At 43.8% G+C, this 11,843-nt stretch overlaps 1 protein-coding gene across 1 annotated transcript in view; it reads right to left on the reverse strand.

Moving 5' to 3' along the window:
- The window catches only part of ABCB4 (ATP binding cassette subfamily B member 4), a gene marked incomplete at both ends in the record, with an annotated part of 75,312 nt that overhangs the window by 18,389 nt on the left and 45,080 nt on the right, over positions 1 to 11,843 (reverse strand). Inside the window, 5 exons of the mRNA XM_079711497.1 lie at positions 862 to 962; positions 5,517 to 5,720; positions 6,742 to 6,825; positions 8,141 to 8,218; positions 10,443 to 10,547. Coding sequence (XP_079567623.1) covers positions 862 to 962; positions 5,517 to 5,720; positions 6,742 to 6,825; positions 8,141 to 8,218; positions 10,443 to 10,547 — 572 coding nt within the window. The remainder of the gene's footprint in view (positions 1 to 861; positions 963 to 5,516; positions 5,721 to 6,741; positions 6,826 to 8,140; positions 8,219 to 10,442; positions 10,548 to 11,843) is intronic.

The raw sequence follows: 11,843 nt of genomic DNA on the forward strand, positions 1-11,843 counted from the left end.
TTATTTTCAGATTAGAAGGCAGGCACTTGGCAAGAGGAAAAATTTAAAGTATTACTGATCTGGATAGTTTAACTCCTGTGCTGTGAGCATGGTGTCACAATACTTAATGTTACTGAACAATTTACACTGCTACTGACAGATATATGTCAGACATCAAATGACCAGAAAAATGTAATAGCCGCATGAAGTATACATAACTAGGAAGGTGGATACACTGAGAAATTCAATTATCCCTGTTCAAATATGTAAGTGTTCAAAACCATTGTTTTAGTCTACAAAGTTGTGATTCAAATTGTGTTCAATTTTGTTAGTGTTAAAACATATTCATTTATAAGAACAGGGCCTGGTTGGAAACAAGTGGCAAACAGGTGCTGGAGGTTTGTCGAATTGCTCAAGTTTAAACCAATGAAATAGGCTCTGTGTCTTTGTTTTCAGAGTAGGACAGATCTGGTCCTCACGCAGAGAACAAAGGAAACACTTTAACCCAACAACAAATCTCATCTTTGGTTCAGTCTACACAATGCAAAGAAAATAAAGGTTTGAGCAATTCCCTAAAAGAACGTTCATCCTGAATCACCAGATGGGTTGTTTATGTCGCCTGCAGTGGTGAACAAATACTTGTGCAGCCCTCTGTACCTTTTAGCTCTTAGAGACCCAATCTTACTGTTTTTTATAAGAGATGTAAAAATCCAATCCTGTGGTCCAGTTGCATCAAAAAGTTACTTATTTTCACTGAGATAATTATTGAAAAAAATGTCATCCTTACAATCATATCATTGTTTGCAGCAGGAACAAAAATTGGAATCAATAATTCAGCCTAGGAAAACACTACGTTCTTAATAACAATCATATGCTCCTTACCTGTAAGCTCCATACAATTTTTCAACATACATTGATTCAAATTTTCTTTCCTGGGTCAAAGACACAACTGTCCTAATATTTTCTATTGCCTCTGTTGCAATCTGTAATGTAGAACAGATCATGATTAGAAGTGGGGCTTTTCCTTCTGAAATAATAAAAATATGTATATGAGCCTTAGGGTTCTGTCAAAAGAAGCCCGAAGTTTATGTTGACAGGTTTTCAATTCCTTTAAAATTTGGAAAGCAAAGGCATAATGTGTTCTTCAGGACAAGCTCCATGAAAAAACTGGCCATCTTTTTTTTTTTTTTTTTTTTAATTTATGGCTGCGTTCGGTCTTCGTTGCTACGCGCAGGCTTTTCTCTAGTTGCGGCGAGCGGGGCTACTCTTCCTTGTGGTGCGCGGGCTCTTCATTGCAGTGGCTTCTCTTGTTGAGGAGCACGGGCTCTAGGTACGCGGGCTTCAGTAGTTGTGGCACGTGGGCTCAGTAGTTGTGGCTCGCGGGCTCTAGAGCGCAGGCTCAGTAGTTGTGGTGCACGGGCTTAGTTGCTCCGCGGCATGTGGGATCTTCCCGGACCAGGGCTCGAACCCATGTCCCCTGAATTGGCAGGTGGATTCTTAACCACTGTGCCACCAGGGAAGCCCAAAACTGGCAATCTTAAAAGCACCTCTCGTTGGGCTAAATATGGTGGCAAGTCTTCCTATGCCCTATGCTGGGAGACAGACCAGCTTAGGGCAAGAATGGTGGCCCAGGCGCCAGAAGCCTGATTCTATTCCTAGCCCTGCCACCAGGCAGTTACTTGACTGGCTTTAGTCAAACCCCTCTGTGACTTTGCTTTCTTCATAGGGTAGTAGCTTAGAAGAGAGAATCAGGCTGATTTCTACGGGCCTACTGAAGGTGCCAACCATTTCTTCCCTAAAGCATACCGCTTCTTAGAAAAAAATGTTTACCCACATTTGAGAACATCCCAGTTGTAAACATCAGGACCCTGCCTTAAATTCCTGATGAAACCGGAGACAGACACCTGACACATTTAGGCCTCTCGGATTCAGTTTCCTGGACTTGGAGGCAACTGTGTGTCCTGGGAGGGGCCTGCAGATTCAGAGGTTAAGGTCACCAGGGTATGTGTAGGAAGCTGGTCTGAATACTCAGTGACTGAGGAACAGAACAAATGTGTAGACAGACTCTGAGACAGTGAGCTTATGGCGCTAAGAGAGGAGGTGCTGGGGACACTGCAGTTGCCACAAGCCATCTGTATTCCCCACACTTCCATGTGTCCTGACGTCAAACCCCTTTTACCCAAACCAGCCAGAGCAGTTTTCTGACAGCCAAATCACCCCTGACTAATGTTAACTGTCTGTGATGTGGCTATTTAGTCTAAATCACAGTTTGGCAGTTGATTCACCTAAACCATTGGCACAAGACAAAAACCCAAAATGAAATCTTATCAGCTTGGAGACTCTTATCTCAGTTCTCAGCTTTTGTAACCAGATGAAAGCAAGATATTTAATACCTTAAGCTAAAGAGACATATCTTTATTGTATATATTTTTAAATATTTATTGATTGATTTTTGGCTGTGCCAGGTTTTAGTTGTGGTGCACGGGATCTTTGTTGGGGCATGCAGGATCTTTAGTTGCAGCATGCAGACTCTTAGTTGCAGCATGCATGCGGGATCTAGTTCCCTGATCAGGGATCGAACCTGGGCCCCCTGCATTAGGAGGGTGGAGTCTTACGCACTGGACCACCAGGGAAGTCCCTATCTTTATTTTTTATCATTATTTTTAAAATTTATTTTACTTTATTTTTGGCTGCATTAAGTCTTCGTTGCTGTGCACAGGTTTTCTCTAGTTGCAGCGAGCAGTGGCTACTCTTTGTTGTGGTGTGCTGGCCTCTCATTGCGGTGGCTTCTCTCGTTGCAGAGCATGGGCTCTAGGTGCGTGGGCTTCAGTAGTTGTGGCACGCGGGCTCACTATTTGTGGCTCACGGCTCTAGAGCGCAGGCTCAGTAGTTGTGGCACATGGCCTTAGTTGCTCTGTGGCATGTGGGATCTTCTGGGACCAGGGCTCGAACCCATGTCCCCTGCATTGGCAGGTGGATTCTTAACCACTGCGCCACCAGGAAAGCCCCCTATCTTTATTATAAATGAAACATCTAACTAATTATAGCCAGACTAGAGAGTACTTATTGGCTTTTACTCTGGGCCAGGTATTACCTCATTTGACAACACTGTGAGGTTCATGTTCTTCCTGTTTGCACAGGTGAGGACCCGAGGCACAGAGAAATGAAGTGACTTGCCTAAGACTCTAGAGTTAATAAGTAGGCAGGATAGGGTCCCTGTAAGGCTATCTGATGCCAAGTCCATGTTCTTAACCCATTATGCTCTTCTGCTTCCCCTGCTTTGTAATTTACACACGGAGAAACTAGTTGTTAGGACTTTACACTCAACTCTTGATTTTTTGATCACGGGTTAAGTGCTTTGAGGGTTAATTCTGGTTCAGCAGGCCCCTAATCTCAGTCATCAGGCAGGGCCTGAGTCAAGAGGGTGATTATGCAGCCTCCCAGCCCAGCAATCACACTCTCATTACTAAGCCTTTTCCAGAAAATGAAAATGGGAAGTTATCCCAAATCCCCATGTTCTTGAACCGTGATTAATCTGCGCCCAGGTCAATGAGAACTTTTTTTTTTTTTGAAAAAACAGTGATGTTGGGGGGGTAGGGTGGTATCCAAGACCTTTCTAACCCTCATTTTGGGTTAATCAGGAGTTGACTGAGTAAACAAAATTGAACTGTGACTGAATTGCTGATAATTAACATTTAAAATTTCCAATCTCTCATTAAAAAAAACACAAACCCTTATCAGGTTAAAGTAGTTACTAAAAATATTTCAGACTGATCAGTCTGAGTTATTCATTCTCTGATCCCTGGAACGACAATATATTAGCTGAAAGGAACCTGGGACATCATCTGGTACAATTTCTCACGTTACAGAAGTGGAAAGTGAAGACCAGAGAAGTGGGGGGTCTTCTCCAGTATGATATACTGAGCGGCCGCAAGGCCAGGACGGATGGTCCAAGGTGGTGTTTTGTTCGCCAAGCTGCTCCATTCTAACTGCCCTATTCCTGCCAAAACTCTGGCAACTTTCAGTGTCATTAGCCATTTTTCATAGAATTAAGATTCTATTATCTTAACTAGACTCAAGATGTTTTCTTTCATGTGACTAGTCTAAGAAAAATTGATCTTCATTCTACCTGCTGACAATTTCCCTTCTGAAATGTGAAAAGCGGTAGGGTTCTGGAGGAGAAAGGAAACGAACACTACAGGGTGTTTTTTCAGTAGTTAGTTGTGACAAACAGAAATCAAGGAAATGATGCCCTAAAGCAGGGGCCCCCAACCCCCGGGCCACAGACCAGTACCGGTCCATGGCCTGTTAGGAACCGGGCCGCACAGCAGGTGATGGGCAGGAAAGCGGAGCAAAGCTTCATCTGCCTCTCCCCATCGCTCACATTACCGCCTGAACTACCCACCCCCCCAATCCCTCTCTGTGGAAAAAGTGTCTTCCACGAAACCAGTCCCTGGTGCCACAAAGGTTGGGGACCACTGCCCTGAAGTACCCACAGCCAGCAGCCAAGAGGATCTTCAGGGACTCTGGGTACCCCAGAGCTTAAGTGTGGGAATCATGCTAACTGCTTTCTAACCCATGAGCGAGACATACTATCTGTCCCACCTCGCACAACCATAATTGTATTAAGGCCTATGCAGTATTGTCTGTGAAAGGGCTTTGCAAGTGTTGTGCTATAGAAACTCTATCACAATTTATATACACTGTCTGCTTCACCTCCTAATGTTTCTATATAGTATAATGTTTACATAAATAAGGGTAAACAAAATTCCCAGCTGTTATCTACATTTAAACATTTAAATACATGTACGTGTAAATAAAATGTTTATATGGAGATTTAGACACATTAAAAGCCATATGAAGAGGTAATATAGTAAAGAACTTTGAAATTAGACCAGGACTTGAATCCCAGCCATGCCTTTAACTTGTTTCATTCTCAGGTTCCACATTTGTAAAATTGGTGTAACATGAGTATTTGCCTCATAGGATTATTGTGAGGATGAGTTGGTACATATAAATACTTAGAACAATAACTGGCACAAAGTTAAGTGTGTGCCCAATTGCCATTATAATTAGAACCAGAAATCAGAGCATTACTGTCCTCTGGTGGCTGCCTAGCTTAATTAACTATAGAAATCACAGCCAAGAAGAACAGGACTGTCTTTTAAGTACTGGCAAATGTCCTACTTTGAACAATACACTTATAATTCTCTGCCTTAAGGACTCTTCATCTGTAAGACAGGGGTAACTTTTGTCCTAATAATGGCATCGGTATACAAAGTAAAAGGTAAAATGAACTTTGAAAATTCAGAAATGTTCTGAATATAACACCTTCTATAGGATAAAAGCTTTACATTAATTATCCCATTTTCAAGTTCTAGGCATTGACACAGTAAAATATTTCATACACAGCGCTGACCATGATTAGTTGTAGGAAGCACTAACATCATTAAAACATGCATGTTGTAATAAATCAATCAAATAAAACCCATGTCTAAAAACCATACTTACACCAACTGAAGCCATATTTGACCCACCTTTCCAACAGTTTCCAGTTCTTTTTTATCTCTTTTGGCATTTCCAGCCAGCAGTTTCATTTCAACAATTCCTGATACAGCAATAATTGGAACAACCGATAACATCAAAAGGGTTAATTGCCAACCGTAGACAAATGCTATGATAATACCAGTTCCAAGGTTAGCTGTGTTCTGTGCAATTAAAGCCAACCTGGTCCCAGTGGCCTGGAAGAGCAAAAGAAGAGAGAGGCAGCTGTATTTTAAGTTGCAAATCCATGAGCTGCAGCCTTCAGCTTCCCAGCCAGAACCACAAGAGAGGGATCTGCGCTTGTACTAACGTTTGCTCCCTTTTGTTACAATAAACCCAAGACACCTGTGGGTAACTTGGGAGGCTCTGCAGGTGTTTCTTCATGCCTTTCAGCTCTCCTTCCTCTCCTGCCCATACGGATTCAGCACTGCAGAAGCAAGTCATCAGCTGCTCTGCTTTGGGGAGAGGCTGTGGGGTGCACACTTTTTCATGAAGGCAACATTCAAAGAGGAAACACACCGCGGGCACTCTGGGCATTTTAAAGCCTGTTTGCTTCAAATGTGTAAGAGGGAGATTCACGAGCCCCAAGAGACCATCTGTGACCCAGGGTACAGATCCTAAGAGACCATCCCCCCGTAAAGCATGCATAAAGATGAAGTCCTGCTTGCACCAGTGAGAAAACGAGGGCTCTCACAGGGACACTGCAGGGGACTTGCTGCTCTCCTGCGCTATGGAGAAGCAGGGAGTTCCAGAGGTAACAGACCTCAGCTCCAGAGCTGGGGAGGGAAGCCGGGAAGACGGCGGTGCCAGTTATTGGTTAGGGTTGGGCATGTGACCCAAATTAGTCTTAATTAGATGTAAGGGAAGGGTGTTGGTTTGGCAGTCGAGGCCTAGGTGTGTGCTCTCTTTCACTGGATGGGAAACAAGGAAGCTTGTAGCTATGGTTGCTCCTGGCAGCCGCCCTGTGGCCACGAGGGAATGAGCCTCAGGGTGAAGCCAACCCTGAGGACTGAAAGCCATTCAGAGCCAACAGACAGAAGGTGCCTGAGTCCTTCGGGCCACTTGTGAGCCCTGAAGTCCAACCTTCCTCTTTATTATTTAGGCCAGTTTGACTTTTCTGTTATTTGCAGCTGAAGGCAGCTTAAAGACTGCAGCTATGCCATATGTTTATTCCAAACCACGCTAAAGAAAAACAGTAGTAGAGTGCAGTCTACATACCCCTTGGACTTGGGAGGCATCCATTGCAAGTCTCGTAGAAAGTGCACCGGTACTGTTTTTATGATCATCAAACCAGCTCATGTCCTATGGCACAAAATACACCTTTAAATTCATTCCAAATTAAAACAAGCAGAGAAAATCAGATGAAACATCCCAAACATTCAATGCTGAGGAAATATCCACACTTAACTTGGGTGTTGGAGTTGAGGGGAGACCTCCCATGCAGTGGGGAGCTCTAGTCCCTGCCTTGAGCGTACACCTCGGAGCCCCACCAGGATGCAAGCTCCATCCCCACCTGAATCCAGCTCTGCTGTACCGGGAAAACATACTGATGGGGGGGCGGGGCTTATCCAGATTGCAGCTGTGCTCGCTGCCAGCTTCCCCCCAGCCCGAGCCCATGGGTGGGTCCATCACCCAGTCCTCACAACTTGTACTACGGATACTTCCGTAGTATCCTGATGGGGTGGTGTCTCTCACAAAGGAGTCGTGCTGGACACGGTGGAGTTGTGCTGGACACGGCTCTTTCTTGAAAATTCTAGGCATGAGATCATCAGCCCTGGTTTCTCACATTTTTGTTTTGCTTTGTTTGAAGCAAGGATTAAAAGAGTCTGTCTTAGATATGATTTTAATTATAAGCCACTCATCCACAGCATCTTTAAGCTACATATAAAGTAATTTTTCCTCCATAGCAACAGTTTAAAAGACACTGAAAGAGGTCTGCAAATTCAGACCTGCACAAAATATGATACCTGCTCTGTGCCCTTTTGTGAACAGGAATGTAATCAATTCCTATCAATTGGTTGGACAATATTCTGGCCCTCTCTTAAGCCTTCTCTATAAAAATAGAGAATTCATGTTTGCACATTTTCCCACATGTCCTGCACTGGGCTGTGACCTTCCCAAGAGGGCAGATAAGGCATTTTATAGGCCCAGCTACTAGCACACTGGCTGGTACCTAGTGGGTAATGACTGAGTGAATTAATGTGAAAGCAGAGCTCTAACAAACTAAATGACCAACATTTGGTAAAACCTATAGTTAGTATGGTCAATCGTGGGACAGGAACACTGCCAACCACCCTTTCCTTTGTGGAAAGGCATCCTGGAGTCTCAAATGACTCACCAGGGCCTGCGTAGAATCCAGAAAACAGATACAGGTCCTTGAAATGATAGTATCCACATGGATAGAGATAGATGCAAAATAAGCCCCAAAAGTGACCTAAATTAAGCCTACTCCCACGAAAACCCTGAGAGGTCTTTGGATACTGAAGGGCCAGGACAGTTAGCAGGGCCCTGACCAGTCCTTGCATGAACATCTGGGACACACAACATGCAGGGCCGCACACCAGCCAGAACAGGAAGAGGCTTGAAAGGAAAGAATTGCTCCCGAGCACACACCTACCTGTCTCAGCATTGCTTTAAAAGCCATGGACCGAAGCCTTGTGGTGAGGATCTCGCCAGCCTTCCCAAATGTGAAGCCCTGGGCAAGAAGAAAGGCTTTTGTCCCTTTTGAAGATCACAAGCGTTCTGACACAAGTGGGTGTATTCGCATGGATTTCTATAATATTTATTTATGAATCAACTATTCAAATAACAAAGTCTATGACCAGATACTAATTCAAAGTCCTAACTTAAAGTTCATGTACTGCTAGATGTAAGCTATTATATATGGAATGGATAAACAGCAAGGACCTACTGTACAGCACAGAAAACTATATTCAGTATCCTATGATAAACCATAATGGAAAGGAATGTTAAAAAAAGAATGTTTATATATGTATAACTGAATCACTTTGCTGTACAGCAGAAATTAACACATTGTAAATCAACTATACTTCCATAAAAATTTTTTTTAAATTCATATACTTCTAATTCATTGGTATACAATAGAATCCTAAGACCAAAAGTCCTTAGAAGTATCCAGTTCTGGCTTCTAAAGCATTCTAACTAGACTTCCTTTTCAAAACTCTCAAGGACAACATCTCAGTGAGGAGAATACTGTACTTAATTACAATGTTCAGTGTGTTCCTAATGCTTTAAGCAAATCAGTCTCCAACAGAAGTAACAAAATTCTATGCAGGGATGCATTTTGGCTCCTGTAGTGTAGAGGGAGGGAGGATGTCTGGAGTATCAAGCTCCAAAAGAGTTTGCTGCTTCCCCGTCACATCTCCACCTGCTCTCAGATTAGCAAACAATTAGGCTACTCCTTCTCCTCCAGCATCCTTGCCAGACACTTTCCCTCTGTCTAATTATATCCTGTTCAAACTGGAGACCAGCCCAGATGTCCACAGCTGGGTTTGCTTCCCAGGCACTGGCATGGGTGTGAGCCTCCAGCCATGCTGAGTGCTGGGGTGGGCACGTGGGGTGCTCTCTGGGGAGGATGCATCCAAGGTCTTCACTAAACCAAGAGGATCGGTGGTCAGTGCTCAGGGTGAGTCTGCCCCAGGGGTCCAGGCCTAGACTGCCCTGGTCTCCTCCCGCCTTTGCTGGCAGATTGCTCAAGGCCCGTGAGGGCTCCACAGTTCCGTCCATCAGCCCATTGTTGGTGCAGCATATGTATGCTTTACTCCCTAACACACCAGGGCTTGCGGCTGCATTGGACATTTGAGTTGCTACGAACAAGGCTCTGATTTCTAAATGAAAAGCTAGGCTTACTTTTACCACTGGCTCAACGATAATCAAAGAGAAGCACACTGGGCATGACTAGGAAATATCCTGTGGCCTTAATGGATCGTACTAGAAAGGCCTGTGTGTACTGGAAAGGCACTGAGCTAAAGAGACAAAAGAAATGTTGTGAAAGTCTAGGTAGACAAGTACAACCAGAGCAAAGTTTACTAGTTCATTTTGTCCAGGTCTACAATACCTAAATGCAATATAATGTGCATTCTTTCAAACAGTTCATCAATTAAGGAAGAAAATATCAGAGAAGTTACTTGATATTATATGAAGAGTAACCAAAAGAGAATGCTGGGCTTCCCTGGTGGCGCAGTGGTTAAGAATCCGCCTGCCAACACAGGGGACACGGGTTCGATCCCTGGTCCGGGAAGATCTCACATGCCGCAGAGCAGCTAAGCCCATGTGCCACAACTACTGAAGCCCGCGAGCCACAACTACTGAAGCCTGCGTGCCTAGATCCCATGCTCCACAACAAGAGAAGCCACTGCAATGAGAAGCCCGTGCACCACACAAGGAGTAGCCCCCACTCGCTGCAACTAGAGAAAGCCCGTGCACAGCAACGAAGACCCAACGCAGCCAAAAATAAATAAATTTATTTAAAAAAAAAAAGAGAGAGAGAATGTTATTGTACTGATTTTTTTCCAGTTTATGACTAGTTGAGTTTAACTGGGACTTATGTTGTCCTCTGAATTCAAGTCTCTTTTGTCCTTGGTAATGAATGTTTGCTGAGGGCCAACCTGTAACATGACGTAATTTAGCATACAGGAAGTCACAATTCCCCCTGCTTAGGACACTACCCTCTCAAAGAGCCTTGTGCCAACTGTGTCTGCAATTCATTTCAGTCTAAGATTTGGAAGTTCCAAATCAAAGCTAAGGTTTTGATCACCTGTTTCTTTTATTGGATTTTGATTAATCAAGTATTAATCTATATTAACAGATAATTAACAAAAATCTAATTAATAGGTAATTAATCTATATTCTCTAACTGAATATAGACTCTATGAGAAGATCAAATCATAGGTACCTACCTGAAGGAAGAAAGTAAAAAAAGAAATAATTCCCAGACCTAAAAAGAGCAATGAGAACATGTTGCATTTCTGCTGCTTCACTTCATCGTCCCCTGGTCCAAAAATCTACAAAAGAACATTTAAAACACCCACTTGGATTACATGATCTTTGTTTATTCCTCCCATAAACAATGGCTAGAGTATCACATTTTAAAAACTAGGTTTTGAATACATGTTTTTTTTAACTGTGGTAAAATATACGTAACATAAAAACGTTTAAACGGTAGATTTTAAGTATACTAGTCAGTGGCATTAAGTGTACTGACAGTGTTGTGCCACCTTCACTGCCATCCATCTCCAGAATTCTTTCATCATCCACAACTGAAATTCTGTACTCATTAAACAGTAACTCCCATGACCCTCCCCCCAGCCATTTGGGAGCCACCATTCTACTTCCTGTCTCTATGAATCGGAGGAATACAATACGAGTTCCGTTCTGAGAGCGCGTTTGTAAGTCCAATTTGTTCGTAAGTCCAACAAAGTTAACCTAGGTACCCCACTAACACAGTCGGGTATATATCAGTAGTACTGTACTGTAGTAGGTTTATAATACTTTTCACACAAATAATACGTACATAAAAAACAAACACGAAAAATAAAGAAAACAGGGCTTCCTTGGTGGCGCAGTGGTTGAGAGTCCGCCTGCCGATGCAGGGGACACGGGTTCGTGCCCCGGTCCGGGAGGATCCCACATGCCGCAGAGCGGCTGGGCCCGTGAGCCATGGCCACTGATCCTGCGTGTCCGGAGCCTGTGCTCTGCAGCGGGAGAGGCCGCAGCAGTGAGAGGCCCGCGAAACGTAAAAAAAAAAAAAAAAAAAAAGAAAAAGAAAAAGAAAATAGTCTCAATCTTACAGTACAGTACCTTGAAAAGTACAGTAGTACGGTACAACAGCTGGCATACAGGGGCTGGCACGCGCGTTCACAACTGGAAAGTTTGCATGTAGCAGACTTACTGTTTGCGGTTATTAACATGGGTTGAAACACTGCCTACGGACTGTGTGTGGCTGCACATTTTCGTGTTTGTGCCTCTTCCTCTGCATTTGCTGTTCCCTCTGCCTGAACTCCTCCCTGACCCCTACCTGCTCACCACCCTCCACTCCACGGGGCCTCTGCCCCGACAGGCCTCTCCTGACCCGCCCGCATGAAACAGCACCTCCAGCTCCAGCCCCTGTACTGCCAGACCCTGCTTTTAAAATGCTTGCTATGCTGTGACACATTACATATTTGCTTTTTGGTTGTGTTGTGTCTGTCCCAATAGAAGGTAAACTGTTTGAGGGCAGGACTTAGTTTATTTTGTTTCCTGCTTGATCTCCAAGATCAGCATGTGACACAAAGGAGATGCCCCCAAATATAAATAAAATA

Source organism: Hyperoodon ampullatus, assembly GCF_949752795.1.
Source record: "Hyperoodon ampullatus genome assembly, chromosome: 9".
Lineage (NCBI taxonomy): Eukaryota > Metazoa > Chordata > Mammalia > Artiodactyla > Ziphiidae > Hyperoodon > Hyperoodon ampullatus.